Below are 19,644 nucleotides of genomic sequence, written 5' to 3'. Positions count from 1 at the left end.
CTGGGGTTGTCGGCGCTCATGCTGCGGTCAGCACTCATGTTGTGGTCGGCGCTCATGCTGCGGCTGGGGTAGTCGGCGCTCATGCTGCGGTCGGCACTCATGCTGTGGTCGGCGCTCAGGCTGTGGTGGTCGGCGCTCAGGCTGTGGCTGGGGTAGTCGGTGCTCATGCTGCGGTTGGCACTCATGTTGTGGCCGGTGTGGTCGGCGCTCATGGAGTCATCTCTGGCTGCCACTTCGAATTTACAAAACGATGGCCATTCAGCTAAATTAAGGGACTATATGGATCTCCAACCACATTTAGAACTATTAAAATATGCTTCCACTAGATGGCAAAAGGGACAAAAATCTGTGTCCATCCACCATTGGCATGTTAAGACTGGTATTTATGCTATATGCTGTTAATTTTCTTAAGTTATGAACCAATTTTCAAAATTTGAATGAGTTGAAAAAATGCTACTTTCACAAAGTTTTGTCATTATTACTTCGACAAATATTTTTATTCAGACTTCTGCCTGAGGTATTCACGTGCGTTTCAGGACATTTCACCTCAATCATAAGGTCCCAGGCAGTCCAATGGCCAAATATTGCTCGAGCCCCACACAAAAGCTAAATTTAATCGCGTTGCGAATATTGAGCTCCAATATCCTCAACACAGATTCTCTTCCATCACTGACGCCTTCCACGGCACAAATCTTCCTTGATCGCATGTTACGTCTCAAAAACAAAGAGCAGAGGCTCCTCGATGCACAGCAATATTACCCTACAGATGTCTAAAAATCTGCTGTGGACTCACAGTGGCCCCTCATGGATGAAGTCATAGGACAGCCATCTTGCTTTGTCAATGACAACTTCCAATTGGTTTTCACTAAACACTCCGCTTATCAGTGGTTAGTTTACACCAGGATCCCTTTTTGGAGTAAAAAGAGCCTCACAAAGACGTATGACAAGCACCCCCGCATAAAGATTGAAGTATTTTGGTCCAGCTTTCACACAAAGACGATGTGTGAGCAAACTGAACCGAGCATTAAGTCAGTATACACACACACACACACACACACACACACACACACGTGACATTTGGTCATATATAGTAAGAACTCCTACCCCCACCCCCAATGTAAAATGTGTCGAATAAAAAGGTTGAGAGACAAGAACTCCTACCCCCACCCCCAATGTAAAATGTGTTCAATAAAAAAGGTTCAGAGACAATGGATAGGGAAATAATTATGTCACCCCATTTTTCCTCACCTTTACTTTTTAGCTTCAGCACAGAATTCCAAGCCTGGAGAAGTTCAAAAGCCTCATCCAGCGAAACATCATTGGAAGACACATCTGGAGCAAATAAAACAAGTCTTATTCTCACAAAAATAAAATTATTGTTGACATAATCAATGTTCTTACCTGACACACGTCTCTGTCGAAGCCCAGCATCGGCTGCATCTTGTGTAGCTGGAAAACAAAGCACTCACTTTCACATTTGGGGACTCAAACATTAAGATTTTAAATACAAACGTGCGTGCATTTTTTTTCTTAAATGTTGACCATTTAAAGAAGAAAAAAAAAAAACTACCTCTGTCGATCCAGACCGCATGCACCAGAAGAAGCAGGAGCCAAACAGCAGCCATCTCTGCAGTGACAGTTGTGACAAGGACAGGACGCAAGAGCTCTTATAGCAGCTGACAGCTGATGCTAATTGGCGCTTTTTAGCACCAGGTGCACACAGCTGCATCTGACGGGGGTTTTTTTTTGTGGGTTTTTTGGGGGTGAAAAATAGCAACATACAAATCTTTGGAACTGATTTTTCAGGTGTCTACACTTTACTTTATTGTAGCAGCTGGTCATTAGAGGGTGTGTGGATGCTGACCATGCACAGGCCACAACATTACTTAAAAACAAAAAAAACAAAAAAAAAGAAAGAAAAATATCGATACTAAAATAAAATAAAATTGAAATATACGTAATGGTTGTTCAATGTGTATCTATTTTTATATAAACAGCACATAGGTGTGGCGGCACGGTGGGTGACTGGTGAGCACGCCAGCCCCAAAGTTGCTTTTACTGTTTAATTGGAATTATTCTGTTTTGAACGTCAAAATTCACTTTTGTCACGTAGTTGTTTCCTGATTCAATACGTCATATGGTACGGCTATGATGCCAACAGTTTCTTGATCAGAATATGAATCTGATTTATTGACCAAGTATGCAACACAAGGAATTTTATTGTCCCACTTAGAACCCATTCAGAGGAACATAAGACAACCAACATTGGGAGACAGAATGGGAACTCTGGCCGTTAAGTGCTCCAAGATCTTAGCTGTGAAATGTAAAACAGTAGGAAATAGGGGAAGAAACAATGTTTGAGCCTGAGAAAATGACTCTGCACATGCAGCATACATTTAAAGACAGTCGAACTATTCGAGACTTAAGATGTAGTGATCGAGGGGGTGAACACGTTACTACCAGTCAGACAACCTGCACAAGACAGATGCACTCTCTTCATTTTAAGCCATTCACCCATTTTTGGATCACACTTCGCACTTCAATGAAACTTCCCCTTTCCAGTGTTTTTGTTCCATCCCTCACAGTATGAAATGCTTTTTAATATGTACTTCAGTGATAGAGTTTGACTGATGGAGGACAAACACCTTTGAAGAACTATTCACAGGAGTTGGAAGGGGAAGTCAATCTTTGTTCATTTGATATTTAGTTTTCCACAATTGTAATGTAACCCCCCCCTCCCCCCCCACACACACACACACAACAAAAACACAAGGTAATGAATTTCACCATTTATTTTTCAGACAAGTTACTGCTCTTCCATCATGTTTCAGGGACAAACTGTATACTTCAAACCATGACATTAAAAGCATCATCATCATCGTCACGGTCATTCTGGTCGAGGCTCATGCTGCGGCCCGGCCGGTCGAGGTGGAAGGCATCATTCTGGTAGCCTTTGCTCATGCCGCGCCCCGCCTGGTCGAGGCTCATGCCGCGCCCCGCCTGGTCGAAGTGAAAGGAATCATTCTGGTGGCTCTTGCTCATGTTATGGCTCGGCTGGTCGTGGCTCAAGGCATCGTTCTGGTGACCCTTGCTCATGTTGCGGCCTGGCTGGTGACTGGTCACATTTTTCTGCTGCTGGGTGTTGCTTCTATTGTAGCTTGCTTGATTGATTACAAGATCACATGTTACTTGGCATTCAACTTAAAAGTAGCATCACACTCATACGCACATGTTCATAACTCAAGTAAAAAGTTGGAAAATAGAACCTAAATGCTGAAGATGTCACCTCAACTTTCTCACCTTCTTTCGTGTGGAGCTTCACCACTAAATCCAAAGCCTGGAGAAGTTCCAAAACCCCCTCCAATGAAACATTTTTGTGAGGAGCTGTCGCAAATGAAACAAGCGTTATCACAAATATGTTTAACTCATCAATAATGTGCTCACCTTGTCCAACTTTTTTCAGACCGGTATTGCCTTCCTCAAGTCTGGAGCCAGGAGGACCACAAAGGCCTGCAGACAAACACATTTCAGCATTCAAGGGACGCAAACATTCTGACATTAACACGAGATTGTTTGAAAGAAGCATTAAGAATTACCCGTATCCAGCATTGACACTTGCGCTAACACAACCAAGAGCAAACCAGCAGCCATGACTTCCTTGATCAGATGTGAGGACAGCACACCACGTGAGTTATTATAGCAGGTCGCAAGTGATCGCAAGCTGGGCCTGATTGGCTCTAATTATAGCACCAGGTGTACCTCTGCAACCCTCGCAAGTCATGACACCCCCCCCCCCCAAAAAAAAAACAAAAACAAAGGGGGACACCCTGAACTGGTTGCCAGCCAATCACAGGGCACACACGTAGACGAACAACCGTTCATGCTCACAATCACACCTCAGGACAATTTAGAGCGTTCCATTAACCTGCCGTGCATGTTTTTGGAATGTGGGAGGAAACCGGACTACCCAGAGAAAACCCACGCAGGCACAGGGAGACCATGCAAACTCCACACAGGAAGGCCGGAGATGGAATTGAACACTGCAGAAACCTAGTTGTAACAATGGCTGTGATTTTGGTAGTTCCTACCTGTCTTATTTGTACTGTAAATCACTTTAATGCAAGAGTTCAGTTTTTGCTGTACACAGGCTCTTTCAAGTGGTGCCCAAACTATGGCCCGAGGGCCGTTTGCAGCCCGCAATGCTCCAAGCTTTTATAGCAACGACCACAGCTGCTGGAGTCTATCCCAGCGGTCTTCGGGCAGAAGGCGGGGAACACCCTGAACTGGTTGCCAGCCAATCGCAGGGCACACATAGACAAACAACCATCTGTGCTCATAAGCACACCGAGGGATGATTTTTCCAATAAATAGCAGTGGCAAATTAAAACTCCCCTGCTGCATAGAAAAACTAATCCACACATAAAGTAATAAGCACTACTGCTCATAAATTGTCTTCTTTCCCATAGCCCCTACAACCAGAGAACAAAAGTAGCTCCTTAAAATGCATTTTGGTGGTTTCAGCAAATTTGCAACCAAAACATCTAAAAACATTTTAAATCAAATATAAATAGCTTTCAGAAATTACGAAAAGACTCTACAGCAAAATTGAGTTTAAAAACGCCTAACAGATCTGAATCAAAGGGATGGGGTTGTTGTGGGGGGGCATAGTTTGAAATCTGGATTTTGAAGCATTTATACTTTGGACAGACTTCTCCAATGGCAGCTTATTTTATTTGCATGCAGCATGACACCCAAATGCCACTTCACCAGGTTTGCTTCGAAGCCTGGACTCCATTGATCTAAACCTGCAGAGAGAGCCCTTTTGGTTTCTGGAGTTTGACATGCAAAGATATAAATTCATGACAAGCAAAAATAATTTCTCTCCAAACACTGAAGGGGGGGGGGAAACAACAAAAGGAAAAATAGTTTCCACAATCGCACGACTGATACTTTGAGAGCCAGGTGTTGAGACTTTGTTAGGTCGGCGAACTCTAGCAGTTTCACTTTTAACAAACTACAGAAAAGGAAAAAAAACAACCCACAAATCAGATTGTTTCCATGCTTTTAATCATTCCCCAACCATCTGACAGCTCACATCATACATTCACAAGAAGCACATCTGTTGCGTCACCCAAATAGGTGCCGCTCACGTCACCACTCTGGTTGTGACTGATTGTGTTCTCGTTCTGTTGGGTGCTGCTCATGTAGCTCGGCTGTTGGGTGCTGAACGTAGTGGTCCGTTGGCTGCTGCTGCTGCTGCTCATGTTGTGGCTTGGCTTTTGGGTGCTGGTGACATTCTGTTGTCCTCTGCTCATGTTGTAGATCTGCTGTTTGGGACTGGAGACATTGTGCTTATGGCCACTGCTCATGTCACTCTGCAGTTGGATGCCGCTCATGTTGTAGCTCTGCTTTTGGTGCCCAAAGACATGCTGCTGGCCACTGCTCATGTTGTGGTTCTGCTGTTGGGGGCTGAAGACGTGTTGTCCTGTGCTCATGTTGTAGCTCTGCTGGTCATTGCTCATGTTGTAGCTCTGCTGTTTGTGGCTGCTCATGTTGTAGCTCTGCTTTTGGTGGCTGAAGACATGCTGGTGGCCACCGCTCATGTTGTAACTCTGCTTTTGGTGGCTGAAGATGTGTTGTCCTGTGCTCATGTTGTAGTTCTGCTGGTGGGGATTTGAGACATTTTGTTGGTGGCTCCTCATGTTGTAGCTCTGCTTTTGGTGGCTGAAGACATGCTGGTGGCCACCGCTCATGTCGCTGCTCATGTTGTAACTCTGCTTTTGGTGGCTGAAGATGTGTTGTCCTGTGCTCATGTTGTTGCTCTGCTGGCCATTGCTCATGTTATGGCTTTGCTGGTGGGGGCTGAAGACAACCTGATGGCCGCTGCTCATGTTGTTGCGATGGTGTTTGGGACTGAAGACATGGTGCTCATGGCCGCTGCTCATGTCACTCTGCAGTTGGACGCCGCTCATGTTGTAGCTCTGCTGTTGGGCGGTCACATTTTCCTGCTGCTGGGTGTTGCTCACATTGTAGCTTGCTTGGTGATAACGTTGACCTTGACACAAGATCTCACATTAGTTAACGTTCAAATTGAAAAGTAACACTGAAAATTACTAAGGGGTACCAGCGCAGCTATCGTTAACTCTGTGCTAGCAAGACAAAACAAGGAGACAATAAAGATAGATCTTCTGGTATTAAGAAGCATTTCCACTTGATGGGAAAATGTAAAACTTTGGCATTTACTTTTCCCCCCACATTCACAGTGATAGTAATATAGCTTATGTCATATTTGCTCAAGTATGGATTTAAAAAAAAAAAAAATTGGACACCTGTCACCGCCCCAAACATTGTCCTCCTGAGCTCAATATATCTACTTTTTGCCATTTTCGGTAAAAAAAAACAAACAAAACAAATGCAGTTTAAAAGACTAATGGCTGGATTTTCTTTCCTTTGCAGGCATCACGTTGGCAACAGCTACTCTTCATATACTCACCTTTATTTTGTAGCTTCAACAGAGAATTCAAAGACTGGAGCACTTCAAAAGCCTTCCTCAGTGAATCATCATCAGGGTAGACAGCTAAAGCAAACAAATGAAATCTTGTAAATCACAAACCGATTTAATTTCTCACTCTTCTCACCTGATAAACCTTTTTTAAGTCCAGCCTTGAATTCATCTTGTTGAATACCAGGAGGAGCACAAAGGCCTGAAAGCACACAAATTAATTTCAGCTTCTTGGGACTCAAATAGTTTGTCTTTGAAAACAAATTTGGTTTACTATTAAAAAAAATAAAATAAAACACACACAAAAAAAAAAAAAAATGCCATCTACCTCCATCCATCAAGATAGCATACGCCACAACAACCAAGAGCCAACCAGCAGCCATTGCGTCGAGCAACAGTTGTGGAAAGAATGGATGTCGCAAGCTTTTATAGCAGTCAAGACAACTGCCGCTAATTAGCTCGAAACACCACAGCTGTACCACCGCAACATCAATGACATCATCCTTGCTTGGTATCAATTCAAACCCAAGCTAGCCCCTTTTGGTTATTGTATGTACTTTATTTTATATTTGAGAGAATTATCAAATGGATCATGTAACTGGGACAATTTAGAACGTGCCATCAACCTACCATGCCTATATTTGAGAGAATTATCAAATGGATCATGTAACTAGGACAATTTAGAGTGTGCCACGACCTGCCATGCATATTTTTGCAACATGGGGAAGAAACTGGAGAACATGCAAACTCCACACGGGAATCGAACCCAGCACCTTTGCACCGTGCCGCCATTATTTTTCATAAACATTTTTGTAATTAGCTGGCGACCATTTCAGAGTGTTCCTCCCCACTCACCCCAAAGTTATCTTGGACAGGCTCAAGCTCACCCACAAACTGAATGATAAGCGTGATAGAAAATAGATGATCAATTTTACACATAGAGAAAGTTTCTTTTCCTGCTTAATCGGAAAATTAAATGGTTAAAATTAAGTATGCACTAATCAACAAATGAACATGAAAATCACCTTCCTAATTTGGTGGTTTGATGAGTGTCCAATAGTTGAATATGTTTGGTTGGATGGATGGAATTACGTGATGCAATTTGAAACAAGTATAGCATACAGGAGACGTACTGTGTCTAATAAAACAAAATTTGATACATCTAATATGCATTTGTAGCTTTTTGATATGTAAAAGCACACGCTTTTTAAGTGACGTCCAAAACGACATCAGCAACAGACGGAGCTACAGGATCCCGTTCTGATCAGGTCACTGTTCATTTTAAGCTATTGAGCCCTATGTTTCCACTTTAACAGATTTTCCTAATTCTCGAGTTTTTTGTTCCGCCCTTATGACATACTGTAGCTTTTTAATAAGTGCTTCTGTGACAACTTTCTACTGATGTAACGAAAACACCTTTGAAGAAATCCATTCAGGTTGCAAGAAATGTATTTTTTGTTCACTATATATTTTTTTTTTCACTCAAGTTTTCCACAGGATTAAATTGTAATGAAAAAAACCCCACAAGGTAATGAATTTCATCATTTATTTTGCTGACAGATAAACTGTTCTTCCATGATGTTTCAGGGACAAACTGCACACTTCAAACCATGACATGAAATGAATCATCTGCCAAGTCGCCGTCATTCTGGTAGCGGCTGCTCAGGACAAGATTATCATCACTCATGTAGTCATAGAGGTCCTCGTTCATATTGAGGCTCAGCTCGTTATGGCTGAAGACGTCATCCTGGTGGTCCTTGCTCATATTGTGGCTCAGGGCATAGTTCTGGTGGCCCATGCTCATGTTGTGGCTCGGCTGGTCGTGGCTGAAGGCGCCATTCTGGTTTTCCTTGCTCATATTGTGGCTCGGGGCATAGTTCTGGTGGCCCTTGCTCATGTTATAGCTCGGCTGGTCGTGGCTTAAAACGTCATTCTGGTAGTCCTTGCTCATGTTGTAGTTCGGGGCATAGTTCTGGTGGCCCATGCTCATGTTGTGGCTCGGCTGGTCATGGCTGAAGGCGCCATTCTGGTAGTCCTTGCTCATATTATGGCTCAGGGCATAGTTCTGGTGGCCCTTGCTCATATTGTGGCTTGGCTGGTCGTGGCTCAAGGCATCGTTCTGGTGGCCCTTGCTCATGTTGCGGCCCGGCTGGTGGCTGGTCACATTTTCCTGCTGCTGGGTGTTGCTTCTATTGTAGCTTGCTTGATTACAAGAGCACATGTTACTTGGCATTCAACTTAAAAGTAGCACCACATGATCATAACTCAAGTAAATAGTTGGGAAATAGAACCTAAATGCTTAAGATGTCATCTCAACTTTCTCACCTTCTTTCGTGTGGAGCTTCACCACCAAATCCAATGCCTTGAGAAGTTCTAAAACCCCCTCCAATGAAACATCTTCGCGAGGATCTGTCGTAAATGAAACAAGCATTATCACAAATAGGTTTAACTCATCTATAATGCGCTCACCTCGTCCAACATTTTTCAGCCCAGAATTGGCTTCCTGTAGTCTGGGGCCAGGAGGACCACAAAGGCCTGCAAACAAACTCATTTCAGCATTCAAGGGACGCAAACATTCTGACATTAACACAAGTTTGGTTTAAAGAAGCATTAACAATTACCCGAATCCAGCATTGACGCTTGCGCTAACACAACCAAGAGCAAAACAGCAGCCATGACTTCCTTGATCAGGTGTGAGGGCAGCTCACCACGTGAGTTATTATAGCAGGTCGCAAGCGACCACAAGCTGGGCCTGATTGGCTCTACTTAGCAGCAGGTGTGCCACTGCAACCTCGCCATCCACCAAATTTGATTTGAATTCATATCAATTGAGGATGACTGATTTTATGTATGTTGCAGTCGTACAGCTGTGGTCATTGGAGCCAATTAGCGGCAGCTGTAGTCATTGCTTTTAAAAGCTTGCATTGTCTGTTTTTTTTTCGTCACAACTGTTTCATGAAGCAATGGCTGCTCTTTGGCTCTTGGTTGTTATGGTGTATGCTGTCTTGATGGATGGAGGTAGATGAGATTTATTTATTTTTTTCCTTTGGGAGGTGTTTTGAAAATCAAATTATGTTTTCCGAATGTAATGTTTGGGTCCTCTAATGCTGAAATGAATTTGTGTGCTTGCAGGCCTTTGTGCTCCTGCTAGTGTTAAACAAGATGCATTCAAGGCTGGGGCTAAAAAAGGTACCGGTATGTTGCCGGGGGCGGGGGGGGAATGGTGAGCAAATGAATGACTTCCTTGAGGAAGCCTTTGTAGTTTATGGTATTGTATTGCTTTTGAATTTGAATGGTAACTAACGTGAGATCTTGTGTGGAGGTCAGGTCAACATTATGAACAAGCAAGTCACAATGTGAGCTACAACATGAGCAGTGGCCAGCAGCAGAAAATCTTCAAGCCCCACCAGCAGAGCCATAACATGAGCACAGAACAGGTCTTCAGCCCCCACCAGCAGAGCTCCAACATGAGCAGCACCCAACATCCGAGCCACAACATGAGCAGCAGCAGCCAGCGGACCACTATCTTCAGCCCCCAACAGAACCAGAAGACCAATTCCAACCTGAGAGGTGCTGCTCAGGGCTCCAATCTGGGTGACTCAACAGATGTGCTTCTTGTCAATGTATGATGTGAGCTGTCAGATGGCTGCGGAATTATTAAAAGCATGGAAGCAATCCCTTTTTTTTTTCCCCATTCTTTCTGTACAGGTCGTTGGTCAAAAGTGAAACTATAGATCGCGGACTTGACAAAATATCAACCCCTCTATAAATACCAAGCCTTCAAAGTCTCAGTCATTGCAATTTTGTTTTTAGTCGTGTAGTTGGCCAGAATAGCCAGTTGGTTTCAGTCAAATATTGACACACTGCATTATGCAGGGTACACTGGGGGAAAAATATGTACTGTCGAAAAGGAATTGTACCAAACTGCAGTTATTGCTTAGTTTAGACTTGATTATAAATGTGGTTAAATCTTTTGGAAAAAAAATATACAAGCCCATACAAAGGTAAAGAATTGGATACTAATTTTATGGACCAATAATCTCAAATATGGAGCTTTTGATCCAAAACAAGTTGATCCACAATGCTTCTCAGATGTTCTGGATCTTTCTCCATACTTAATCAGATATTGGCTGTGCATAAAACTGATTACAATTTTGACTGTTCACATTCTTGTATGGCATGTACATATTTTTTTCAAAGATTTGATGTAACCATGTTTACAGTAATTTTCTCAAATACTTTGGCACATTTGCTTTTGTGCAGTACATAGTATGTTTCTATATTGTATATGCCGCACAATGCTCTCATTGCAATATTTCTTTCAAACATTGTCCGTCCTACTGCTCGACTACATTATTGAAAGTAAAATTGCTCAATTAAAATTAAAAAGCATTGCACTGAAGTCAGATGGGGACCCTCCAGATTATGACGTCCCGCTCACACTATTCAATTGTGTTGCTCCTGTATTACAAGTCTGTCAATAGTTAAAAACCAAAATAAATAAAAGTGGTGAATTCCATCATTTATTTTCCCCCCCAGACAGGAGTGATTAAACTATACAGTTCATGTTGCAGCTACAGACTTGGAACCATGACAGACACGTCATCTGCCATGTCACCATCATCCATTCTGTCATCACTCATGGCATCGAGTCTCCAGTCCACGCTCACGTTGGCCCCTGGTTGGTCGTGACTCCAGTCTGCACTGGCGTTGGCCCCCGGCTGATCGTGACTCCAGTCCACGCTGGCGTTGGCCATTTTCATGTCTTTGCTTGCTTGTTGGCCTTATTTAAGAAAAGAAAAAAAAAAAAAAAAAGGGGGGGGCCCCCCACACATTTTCACCTTCAAGAACAGCACTTTTCTTCATTAAAATTGGGTTAAATTCCATAAATTGTTAATTTAATATTCAATTATTTTAGTTTTGCATGCAATATATTATGCATTACATTGTTGTGTCGGGCAAAAACCAACTAAATGTTTCCCAAAAACAGCACGATTGTTCAAGCATTAACATTGCACACAAACTTAGCCATTTAACATTGAAATTAACAAATTTGACACACACAAAAAAACAGTTAACAGTATAGTTTTCTTTTGTTTTTTTTTATTAACCACATTGTGACTTTGTGACCAACTCACCTTCCTCAATTTGTAGCTTCACCACCAAACTCACAACCCGAAGAAGTTCAAAAACCCCAACGGCTGAAACATCATTGGGAGGCTCTGTAGCAAATGAAACAAGAATTTATTATCACAAACAGGTTTAACTCATCAGTACTGTGCTCACCTTGTCCAACTTTTTTCAGCCTGAAATTGGCTTCCTCTAGTCTGGGGACAGGAGGAACACAAAGGCCTGCAGACAAACTCATTTCAGCATTCAAGGGACACAAACATGCTGACGTGAACATAAGTTTGGTTTAAAGAAGCATTAACAATTACCTGTATCCAGCATTGATGCTTGCGCTAACACAACAAAGAGCAAAACAGCAGCCATGGCTTCCTTGATCACATGTGAGAACAGCGCACCACATGAGTTATTATAGCAGGTCGCAAGCGATCACAAGCTGTGCCCGATTGGCTCTACTTAGCACCAGGTGTGCCACTGCAACGTCACTCTTCAGTAAAACACACAAAAAATAAGAATAACAAAGCTCGCAAAAACATTCAACCATGAATGGTTTAGATTTAAGTCCATGTTGCGATCCTTCGAATTTGAACTTCTGGAAAGTTATTTTTCAGCTTTCTGTACTGGAGTATTTGGTTTTCTGATCATTAATTTTGACTACTTGAATTCAAATCAGTTCTTCTACTTGGACTCAAACATTTTTTTAACACAAATATCTGTACCTTTGTTTAAGTACAAACCATGAGTAGGCCTACTGTAGATTTGCACCTGTGGTTTTCTCCTGAAATTCCATCTTCCAGCCACATTCCTAAAACATGCATTGTCATGAAAGACCAGAGTGTCCGTAAGGTGTGAATGTGTCTTTGTCCATGGTTACGCCATTACGTTTGAAGATGATTGTCTTTGCATCAATTTTACACAGACCCAAAAAAATTTTTTTTTTTCTCTCATTTCAAGATGTATACAGGATCAGACATGCTGGATGGTTGAGACTCGAGAGCCTTTTTCCCCCCCTCAGAATGCAAGATTAATTTGAATGACTCATTTTTAATGCCAAATTTACCCTTTGCAAATCAGCAGTTTAGTGTGTGATAATTTGGGCATTTTTAGTCCAACTGAACACAAGTCACAATTGCAATAATTCAGTGTTCTGTCACTGTGCATAGGCTCCATAACCATCTTAACCAGTGGTCCCCAAAACCAGTACCCAAATTCCTGGGCATGGTCTTTGACCACCTCTCGTGGTCTGCAAACACCACCACGGGACAAAGGAAGCCCAGATATGCTTGGAACAAACAAAATTCACTTCATTAGCAGTAAAATATTTACCACGGAGGAACAACCTCAAATGTAATTGGGTACAAAGACTTTGGCACCAGGAATGCAAAGTGAATCCCTGAGATACAGCTTCTTCCCATACTGCAGGGTTTTTTTTTTCCCCCCTCCACACAGTATTTCTGATGCACCTGTATGATTTTTTTTTTTTTTTTTTAGATAAGTTCCCCAGTGTGGGACAAATAAAAGGTTAAGTTTTTAAGATTAAGAATTTAAGATTTAAGTTTATCTTGGACAACACTGTAGTTTATCCAAAAAAACTAACCCAAAAAAAAAAAAAAGCCAACATTACAAGTATCAAGGTAAAGAATTTATTGTGAGAAAAGTAGTTTCATAAACATTTGAGCTCTTCCATACTTCAAACAGCTGTTTGTTCCTGGTACTGGGGGTGGTCCTGGCTCATGGTGTGGTTCTTCTGGCTCATGGTGTGGTTCTGGGGGTAGTCCAGGCTCATGGTGTGGTTCTGGCTCAGAGTGTAGGTGTGGTTTTGGGGGTGGTCCTGGCTCATGGTGTGGTTCTGGGGGTAGTCCTGGCTCATTGTGTGGTTCATCTGGCTCATGGTGTGATTCTGGGGGTAGTCCTGGCTCATTGTGTGGTTGTGGCTCATGGCATAGGTGTGGTTCTGGGGGTAGTCCTGGCTCATGGTGTAGGTGTGGTTCTGGGGGAGGTCCTGGCTCATGGTGTGGTTCTGGTTCATGGTGCGGTTCTGGGGGTGATCCTGGCTCATGGTGTGGTTTTCCTGGCTCATGGTGTGGTTCTGGGGATGATCCTGAATCATGGTGGGGTTCATGGTGTGGTCCTGGATTATGGTGTGGTTCGTCTGGCTCATGGTGTGGTTCTGGGGGTAGTCCTGGCTCATGGTGTGGTTTGTCTGGCTCATGGCGTAGGTGTGGTTCTGTGGGTGGTCTTGGCTCATGGTGTAGGTGTGGTTCTGGGGGTGGTCCTGGATCATGGTGTGGTTCTCCTGGCCCATGGTGTGGTTCTGGGGGTAGTCTTGGCTCATGGTGTAGGTGTGGTTCTGGGGGTGGTCCTGGATCATGGTGTGGTTCTGGGGGTAGTCCTGACTCAGGGTGTGGTTGGCCTGGCTCATGGTGTGGTTCTGGGGGTAGTCCTGACTCGGGGTGTGGTTGGCCTGGCTCATGGTGTGGTTCTGGGGGTAGTCCAGGCTCATGGTGTGGTTCTGGGGATGGGCCTGGCTCATGGTGTAGGTGTGGTTCTGGCTCATGGTGTGGTTGTGGGGGTCGTCCTGGCTCATGGTGTGGTTCTGGCTCATGGCGTGGGTGTGGTTCTGGGGGTTGTCCTTGCTCATGGTGTGGTTCTGGTTCTTCTGGCTCATGGTGTGGTCCTTGCTCATCTTGTGGTGCTGGTGGTCATGGCTGAAGGCATCATTCTGGCGTTCCTTGCTCATGTTGGGGCTGGAGGAGTCATCCATCTCATAGCTTGAGGCACCCTTTTGATTGTAGCTCATAGTTTCCTGCTGTTGACTCATGTTGCGGCCCTCACTCATACGGTCGTGACTGTCTGCCTTTGTTTTGAGCCCTCCGGCCATGTCCAGGTGCAAAGCTTTTCCCAGGCTAAGCACAGCATCAAGTTCCACTTCGTTTTCCAGTACATCTACGTGGCAAGCATTACAATTATCTTTAAGGAAACAAGGCATGTTTTTTTTTTTCAAGGGCACTTCCAAAGTAACTGGTTTAGTATCAAGCAGTCAGAATATGTTTCCCCTGTCCTAAAACATGCTGTGGCTCAAATATGGTAAAAAACAGACGAGAGAAATCACCTTCTTGGGCCAGTGCAGAATCCAAAGACTTGAGGAGCTCAAAAACACTCCTAAGACTAACGTCAGTGGGAGACACACCTGTTTGTAACAAAACAAGTTTTAACATCAGCCTTATTTCATTCATAATATACTCACTCAGCACCTGTTTTAAGCTCCGCATCAGATTCAGCCTGTCCAGCTGGAAAACATAGGCCTGCAGAAATGAAAGCAACTAATTTCAGGACACAAACACAAACTCTGTTTGAAAGAATAAACTCAAAACAAAAAAAATGTTGCTTACCTGTGTCCATGAGGACAGCTTGTGCCAGAAGAACAAAGAACCACACTGGATCCATCGCTTCAGTGATAGCTAAAGAAAGAGAAGCTATATGAGCTTTTATAGGATGTGAAATTAGTGTCCACAGCTGGTACTCATTTGCATCGCCGGTACCACCTGTGCAACAAAGTTCTCCAAAAAAAAAACAAAAAAACAAAAAAAAAAAAAACTAAACAAAGCATGTCAACCTCAATTTTTATAGATTCAAATCCATGTTGAGCATTTTGTTTTTTTTGTATATTCATTTGATATAACATTTCATTCAGAAGCCTTTGAATTGAAGAAAATGTCAAAATTGTTCAGGTATTCTTTTCCTAAGCATTTTTTTTTTTACATCTTTGTAGTTTTACTCCCTACATTGAAAATAAAAATGGTGGTTGAATTTACTCACTTTTATTTCGTCAAGTGGTTGTCAAATAAAATCATCTGTATCCAGATAATTTTTTAAAAGTAAATAGTCAACTTCAAAATCCATATCTGGGTTCAAATGTTATTTCACGCAACCACTTGATGAAATAAATTTGAATAAATGCAGCACATTCTTTCTCAGTGTCCACTAGAAAACTACATACTGCACTCCTTTCTCTGTCAAAATAGGGTCATTACTTTTTTTCAACCTCTATGGATGACAATGGGACATATAAAAGACACAACGTAATCAACACAAACATAATCAGGAAGCATCGAGGGACGATGACGTAACCAATTTGGAGACACCAGATATTCCCCATCTTTGGCTTTATTTCTGAGAATTGTGATCCAAATGGGTATTGCGTAAATTCATTTGTATTTTTGCACCAACTTTATCCGTGTATCTGCAGATATAAGTACAGACCAGGAGTACTTTTGGTACTGCTAATTTTCCCACATTCCGAAAACATGGAATTGGATTCACTGGATGCTAATTTGTCCATCTCTGTGATTGTTGGAGTGAATGGTTGTTTGTCTCTTCTGTATGTAGCCTGCGATTAGCTGGCGACCAGTCCTGGGTGAAACTCACCTCTCGCCCAACGTCACCCTGAGACAGGCTACGGCTTTCCGGTACACCTAATGAGGACAAGCTCTATAGAAAATAGATGGATTATCAATTCAACACAAATGAGTGTGTGTGTGTGTGTGTGTGTGTGTGTGTGTGTATGTACATTAAAATATCTATTTTGTAATCTGGACCACCAAGTGGGACGATTTGATACAGTACGGCATTGGAAAGAACCCCCTCGCAAATCTATATTCATTTATTTTGAGCTTAATATAAACCATATTTATGTATTCACTCCACATGGAGACAAATGAATATTCTTCTAATTCCTTTCACGGGATGAATACATCTAAAAGTATCTCTTTTTTTTTTTTAAACAAACTATCATGGGGCAAAAAAAAAAACCTCAACTGTATAATTAAATTCATAATGAAATAAAACACACTATTTTCAACTGTGACACAAAATTAGAAGTTGCACTTCAGAGACGTAGGGGTACTGTATATCATATTAATCATGATCAAGCACTTTTATTGAAATATTCCACACTTCCCCAAAGTCACAGAAAAAGGTGGTGAGACGAACAGACATTTTAACATATGTGCTTGTTTTATTCATATCGCAGCATATATCAGTAGATGCCATAGGTGTGCTCCTTTCCATCTCTATATCTGTCCAGGTAACGTAGCGGTTGTCCGTGGGGGTATTTCACTTGTGGTGGATGGTACACCGGAGGGCGGATGAATTCAAACACTGGCTCCCTCATGTCTGTAAATAAAGATATCAGAGATATTTAATTATGAAGTCAAATGAACTGCCAAGACGTGTTTTGCATACTGGGGTCGAGTGTTACTCACTGAGGGTGTTGTGAAAGGTGCCGGTGACAGATTCATCCCATTCGCACTGGAAAAACGCCAGACCTGCAGGTGTTATGCTCTCCTGGTGCTTTCTGTAGAAATCCACTGTTTTGAACGTACGGTCTGCCAGCGAATGACTACAAAAAAATAATGGAGGCAAAAATGCTTGACTGTATTTGGCATGTACGGCAACAACTACGTGACGTCACCGTCCGGCCTGCAGACGATGCGGGGTAAAAGGTCGTGCGTGTCGCTCACCACGGCGGCGGCCTCAAGTCTTCCTGGAAGTTGATGCGCCCCTCCTGCTTGAAAAGGATGTAAATGTAGCGGTGGCAGCCAGTTCCTTTTGCGGGGAAAGGAGCTAGATAGTGACATAGTTCTTCTCCAGCCTGCACCGCCTCGCCAGGGATGTTCCCACTGGAGAAACACGCGTCAGTCAACGTCAGCCACCAGAACGTACAAGGTTATGGCACGATATATAGATTTTTAAGCGCTCATTTTTTTTAAAAATGGGTCTTGACAGTAGGTGCCAGCACACTTTCACCACTCTTTGGAGACCTGCGCTATAGTTGCAGCATTCTAAAAAAGTTGAAATGCGTTTATGTACTGTCAAGTCAAAAAAGTGTTTTTTTTTTCCCAGTCTAACAAATATTGATCGTTCTTTGGCTTTCAGCCTATCACAGACCCCCGACTGTTATTAAAACTCGTGTTTTAAACTGTGATAAAATCCTTCCTTACACAAGCCAGTGCAGGTATTCGGCTTCATTATCGAGAAGATGTTCATCTGAAATACACAACGATATATTTGATATTCAGCAATAGTGGATTCCGTGTATTGTTTAGTACCACAGTAGCTGTATTGAATTGAAAACGGGCAGCCTGACCTGGGGAGGTGAGCAGGAGGGTCCAAAGGGAGCCCTCATCTGCGTTAAAGCTGACCATTGGGGCAGATGCTGTCTGGATGAGAGAATAAAACATACATAAAGAAAAAAAAAAAGGAAAAAAATCAACTTTTCTACTGGTCATACTTCTGTCGGTGTGAGTTGATTCCCATAATGGACGTCACCACTCGTTCCTTGGCTATAGCAGATCCGCAGAGGGATTTGAGGGTGGAAATACGCCTTCGGGAAAAGATCCCTGAAGACCCCATAGTGGTCTGCCAGTCTTCTTATATGAAAGGGACCACTACTCTTCTCCCACGTTTCCTGCACTCGATCCAAAGATATCTTGACTGGGGGAGAAAAAGAGACAATGAAATTACAAGCAAGGTTTCAGAGTAAATCATCGATTCATCTTTTATATTCCCCAGAATGTAGAAGTCAGGCTGATTGCCAGCCAATCACAGGGCACATTCAGATGAACATCCATCAGACACAAAGGGAAATCATCTTGATTGAAATTACATGTGCGTAAACGACAGTCCCTCTCCAGTTCGACATTGAGCTTGTTCTCCTTCATCGTCTGCCTCCTCGCCCTCAGCTCATTGGTTCTAGAAGGTCGAAAACGAGGTAGTCCGATGTTCACTCGCGCGGCACCTGACGAAAAACACGGATCACACAATTATGAGGCCGAAAGCAGGGTACACAAATCGGTATGTGTGATTTTTAACATCTTGGACAGGGTATACCCATTTTGATAACTGGGCTTATATTTGAGCATTTTCTCTCCTTGCAACCAAAATCAGCAAAAGTGATTTGTCAGATATCTCTACATCCTTCTTCTGACTAATTACCATGCGATGCTGTGCGAGATAATTGTAACTTTACCTCTTAAAATGGATATGTGTGTACCGTGCCTCATCTTATGGAAGGATACTTCATTATTTCTCACCGTGTTCAGGATCCTCTTTCTCCATCCATCCTTGGTAGGTCTTCCACCAGGCCGGCTTGTTCTTCGCCTCTTCAGCCCGAGTGAAGTAACGGTTGTAGCTACGGTATTTCTCTATGGTGTCAATGTTTCGAACATCAATGTCTTCATTAGGCATCGGACCCAGAGGAGGACGCCGTCGACAGAGGAACGCTGTTATGTGGAAACACACGAATACTGTTAGTGCTGCGCTGTAAGATTTTGTAGGGTAAACTGAATTAAATTGCTCCTTCGACTCTTTGAGTGCGCTACATGTCATGTAAATCAACTTGTCTTGCACATTTCTACACTGCAATGACACCATAGCACTATTTAATCAAGCCAAATGTTGAGACTAAAACAAAGCTCATTCTTGTTTGGATGATTCGTCACTTTAGCATAAACAAGTAGCCACCGATTATTCATATATACTGTATATGCAATTATTTTGATTTCATTTGACTAAGGTCCCTTGAAAACACAGGATGAGCCAATGTGTCCGCAGGGTTTGACCCCACGAAGCATGCAAAATAAAGCACAAACACCAAAAGGCATCCAAATAAATCCCATATTAGCTAAATGCCATTATCTGTACCTGTTGTGACAAAAGTCATCGCATTGTTGACTCTGAACTCAAACCAATTCCTTAACACACCAGCAGATACTGTTGTGCGCAGCGCCATCTTGGATACAGAATGAATCTACGGTGGCCGAGAGCATAAAATGTCATGTTCATGGCTCGTTGTACTGTAATGACCTGCATGGTTACATTGGATGGACAACGCATTTCGCCGTATTACTCATACTACAAATACTATAACTAATAATAACAAAATACATACACACCTACATGGACGCATGCAATTTTTATCACATAAATGCTGTGTAAATAGTAAACAGTATTGA

At 42.7% G+C, this 19,644-nt stretch overlaps 4 protein-coding genes and 1 long non-coding RNA gene across 42 annotated transcripts in view; 1 reads left to right on the top strand and 4 right to left on the bottom strand.

Annotated features, from left to right (window-relative positions):
* The window catches only part of LOC109513266 (uncharacterized), a 23,858-nt gene extending 22,181 nt beyond the window's left edge, over nucleotides 1-1,677 (bottom strand). For 5 of the 7 annotated variants that reach the window (XM_019865575.1, XM_019865573.1, XM_019865577.1 and 2 more), the window contains exons 1-4: nucleotides 1,571-1,677; nucleotides 1,402-1,449; nucleotides 1,249-1,332; nucleotides 21-232 (exon numbers count right to left, since the gene is read on the bottom strand). In XM_019865575.1, coding sequence (XP_019721134.1) covers nucleotides 21-232; nucleotides 1,249-1,332; nucleotides 1,402-1,449; nucleotides 1,571-1,625 — 399 coding nt within the window. In that variant the 5' untranslated portion in view covers nucleotides 1,626-1,677. The remainder of the gene's footprint in view (nucleotides 1-20; nucleotides 233-1,248; nucleotides 1,333-1,401; nucleotides 1,450-1,570) is intronic. The other 2 variants (XM_019865571.1, XM_019865572.1) reach the window with 1 other exon arrangement.
* Nucleotides 1,678-2,826: 1,149 nt separating this feature from the next.
* On the bottom strand, nucleotides 2,827-15,120 carry LOC109513335 (putative uncharacterized protein DDB_G0282133). Of its 7 annotated transcripts, none has more exons than XM_019865698.1 (7): nucleotides 15,022-15,120; nucleotides 14,884-14,934; nucleotides 14,742-14,819; nucleotides 13,345-14,575; nucleotides 9,743-9,745; nucleotides 8,094-8,367; nucleotides 2,827-2,838 (listed from the first exon to the last, which is right to left on the bottom strand). In XM_019865698.1, exons 1-6 carry the CDS (start codon nucleotides 15,074-15,076, stop codon nucleotides 8,106-8,108), a joined length of 1,680 nt encoding a protein of 559 aa, XP_019721257.1. In that variant the 5' UTR covers nucleotides 15,077-15,120; the 3' UTR covers nucleotides 2,827-2,838; nucleotides 8,094-8,105. The 7 variants fall into 7 exon arrangements, with proteins under 7 accessions (XP_019721257.1, XP_019721260.1, XP_019721262.1 ...); XM_019865701.1 differs by lacking the exon at nucleotides 2,827-2,838 and having other exon boundaries at nucleotides 8,035-8,367; nucleotides 13,345-13,583; nucleotides 13,680-14,575; XM_019865703.1 differs by lacking the exon at nucleotides 2,827-2,838 and having other exon boundaries at nucleotides 8,035-8,367; nucleotides 13,345-13,650; nucleotides 13,831-14,575.
* LOC109513337 (putative uncharacterized protein DDB_G0279653) lies at nucleotides 5,051-6,934 on the bottom strand. 25 transcript variants are annotated; one of them, XM_019865712.1, is made up of 6 exons: nucleotides 6,831-6,934; nucleotides 6,639-6,704; nucleotides 6,494-6,577; nucleotides 5,703-6,055; nucleotides 5,604-5,651; nucleotides 5,051-5,552 (listed from the first exon to the last, which is right to left on the bottom strand). In XM_019865712.1, exons 1-6 carry the CDS (start codon nucleotides 6,883-6,885, stop codon nucleotides 5,097-5,099), a joined length of 1,062 nt encoding a protein of 353 aa, XP_019721271.1. In that variant the 5' UTR covers nucleotides 6,886-6,934; the 3' UTR covers nucleotides 5,051-5,096. The 25 variants fall into 25 exon arrangements, with proteins under 25 accessions (XP_019721271.1, XP_019721278.1, XP_019721280.1 ...); XM_019865719.1 differs by having other exon boundaries at nucleotides 5,051-5,495; XM_019865721.1 differs by having other exon boundaries at nucleotides 5,766-6,055.
* Nucleotides 13,250-14,253, top strand: LOC109513341 (uncharacterized). 2 transcript variants are annotated; one of them, XR_002167730.1, is made up of 4 exons: nucleotides 13,250-13,365; nucleotides 13,576-13,605; nucleotides 13,849-14,001; nucleotides 14,170-14,253. It is a non-coding gene; the product is annotated as an uncharacterized LOC109513341 (long non-coding RNA). The 2 variants fall into 2 exon arrangements; XR_002167729.1 differs by having other exon boundaries at nucleotides 13,251-13,365; nucleotides 13,576-13,710; nucleotides 13,885-14,001.
* Nucleotides 15,121-16,541: 1,421 nt separating the features above from the next.
* Nucleotides 16,542-19,450, bottom strand: mrpl38 (mitochondrial ribosomal protein L38). Its single transcript, XM_019865618.1, has 9 exons — nucleotides 19,334-19,450; nucleotides 18,724-18,912; nucleotides 18,297-18,428; nucleotides 17,922-18,124; nucleotides 17,778-17,850; nucleotides 17,632-17,677; nucleotides 17,152-17,310; nucleotides 16,894-17,030; nucleotides 16,542-16,804 (listed from the first exon to the last, which is right to left on the bottom strand). The coding sequence occupies exons 1-9, from the start codon at nucleotides 19,419-19,421 to the stop codon at nucleotides 16,668-16,670; spliced, it is 1,164 nt and encodes a 387-aa protein (XP_019721177.1). The 5' UTR covers nucleotides 19,422-19,450; the 3' UTR covers nucleotides 16,542-16,667.
* Between the last annotated feature and the right edge of the window lie 194 nt (nucleotides 19,451-19,644).

Source organism: Hippocampus comes, unplaced genomic scaffold (genome assembly GCF_001891065.2).
Source record: "Hippocampus comes isolate QL1 unplaced genomic scaffold, H_comes_QL1_v1.1 scaffold58, whole genome shotgun sequence".
Taxonomy (NCBI): domain Eukaryota; kingdom Metazoa; phylum Chordata; class Actinopteri; order Syngnathiformes; family Syngnathidae; genus Hippocampus; species Hippocampus comes.
The sequence above is the reverse complement of the archived record's forward strand: the minus strand, read 5'-3'. Positions and strand labels throughout refer to the sequence as shown.

Bases quoted from the DNA above. Each gene is read 5' to 3' on its own strand.
- LOC109513337 (XM_019865704.1), bottom strand. From the start codon at position 6,885: ATGGCTGCTGGTTGGCTCTTGGTTGTTGTGGCGTATGCTATCTTGATG. The intron at 6,705-6,830 runs GTAGATGGCATT...GTGTGCTTTCAG, and splicing joins TGCTATCTTGATGGATGGAG to GCCTTTGTGCTCCTCCTGGT. The intron at 6,056-6,493 runs GTGAGTATATGA...TCTTGTGTCAAG, and splicing joins GTTGAAGCTACAAAATAAAG to GTCAACGTTATCACCAAGCA.
- LOC109513335 (XM_019865698.1), bottom strand. From the start codon at position 15,076: ATGGATCCAGTGTGGTTCTTTGTTCTTCTGGCACAAGCTGTCCTCATG. The intron at 14,935-15,021 runs GTAAGCAACATT...TCATTTCTGCAG, and splicing joins AGCTGTCCTCATGGACACAG to GCCTATGTTTTCCAGCTGGA. The intron at 14,576-14,741 runs GTGATTTCTCTC...CTTGCCACGTAG, and splicing joins TTCTGCACTGGCCCAAGAAG to ATGTACTGGAAAACGAAGTG.
- mrpl38 (XM_019865618.1), bottom strand. From the start codon at position 19,421: ATGGCGCTGCGCACAACAGTATCTGCTGGTGTGTTAAGGAATTGGTTT. The intron at 18,913-19,333 runs GTACAGATAATG...TCCACATAACAG, and splicing joins GATGACTTTTGTCACAACAG to CGTTCCTCTGTCGACGGCGT. The intron at 16,805-16,893 runs GTGAGTAACACT...CTTTATTTACAG, and splicing joins CACCTTTCACAACACCCTCA to ACATGAGGGAGCCAGTGTTT.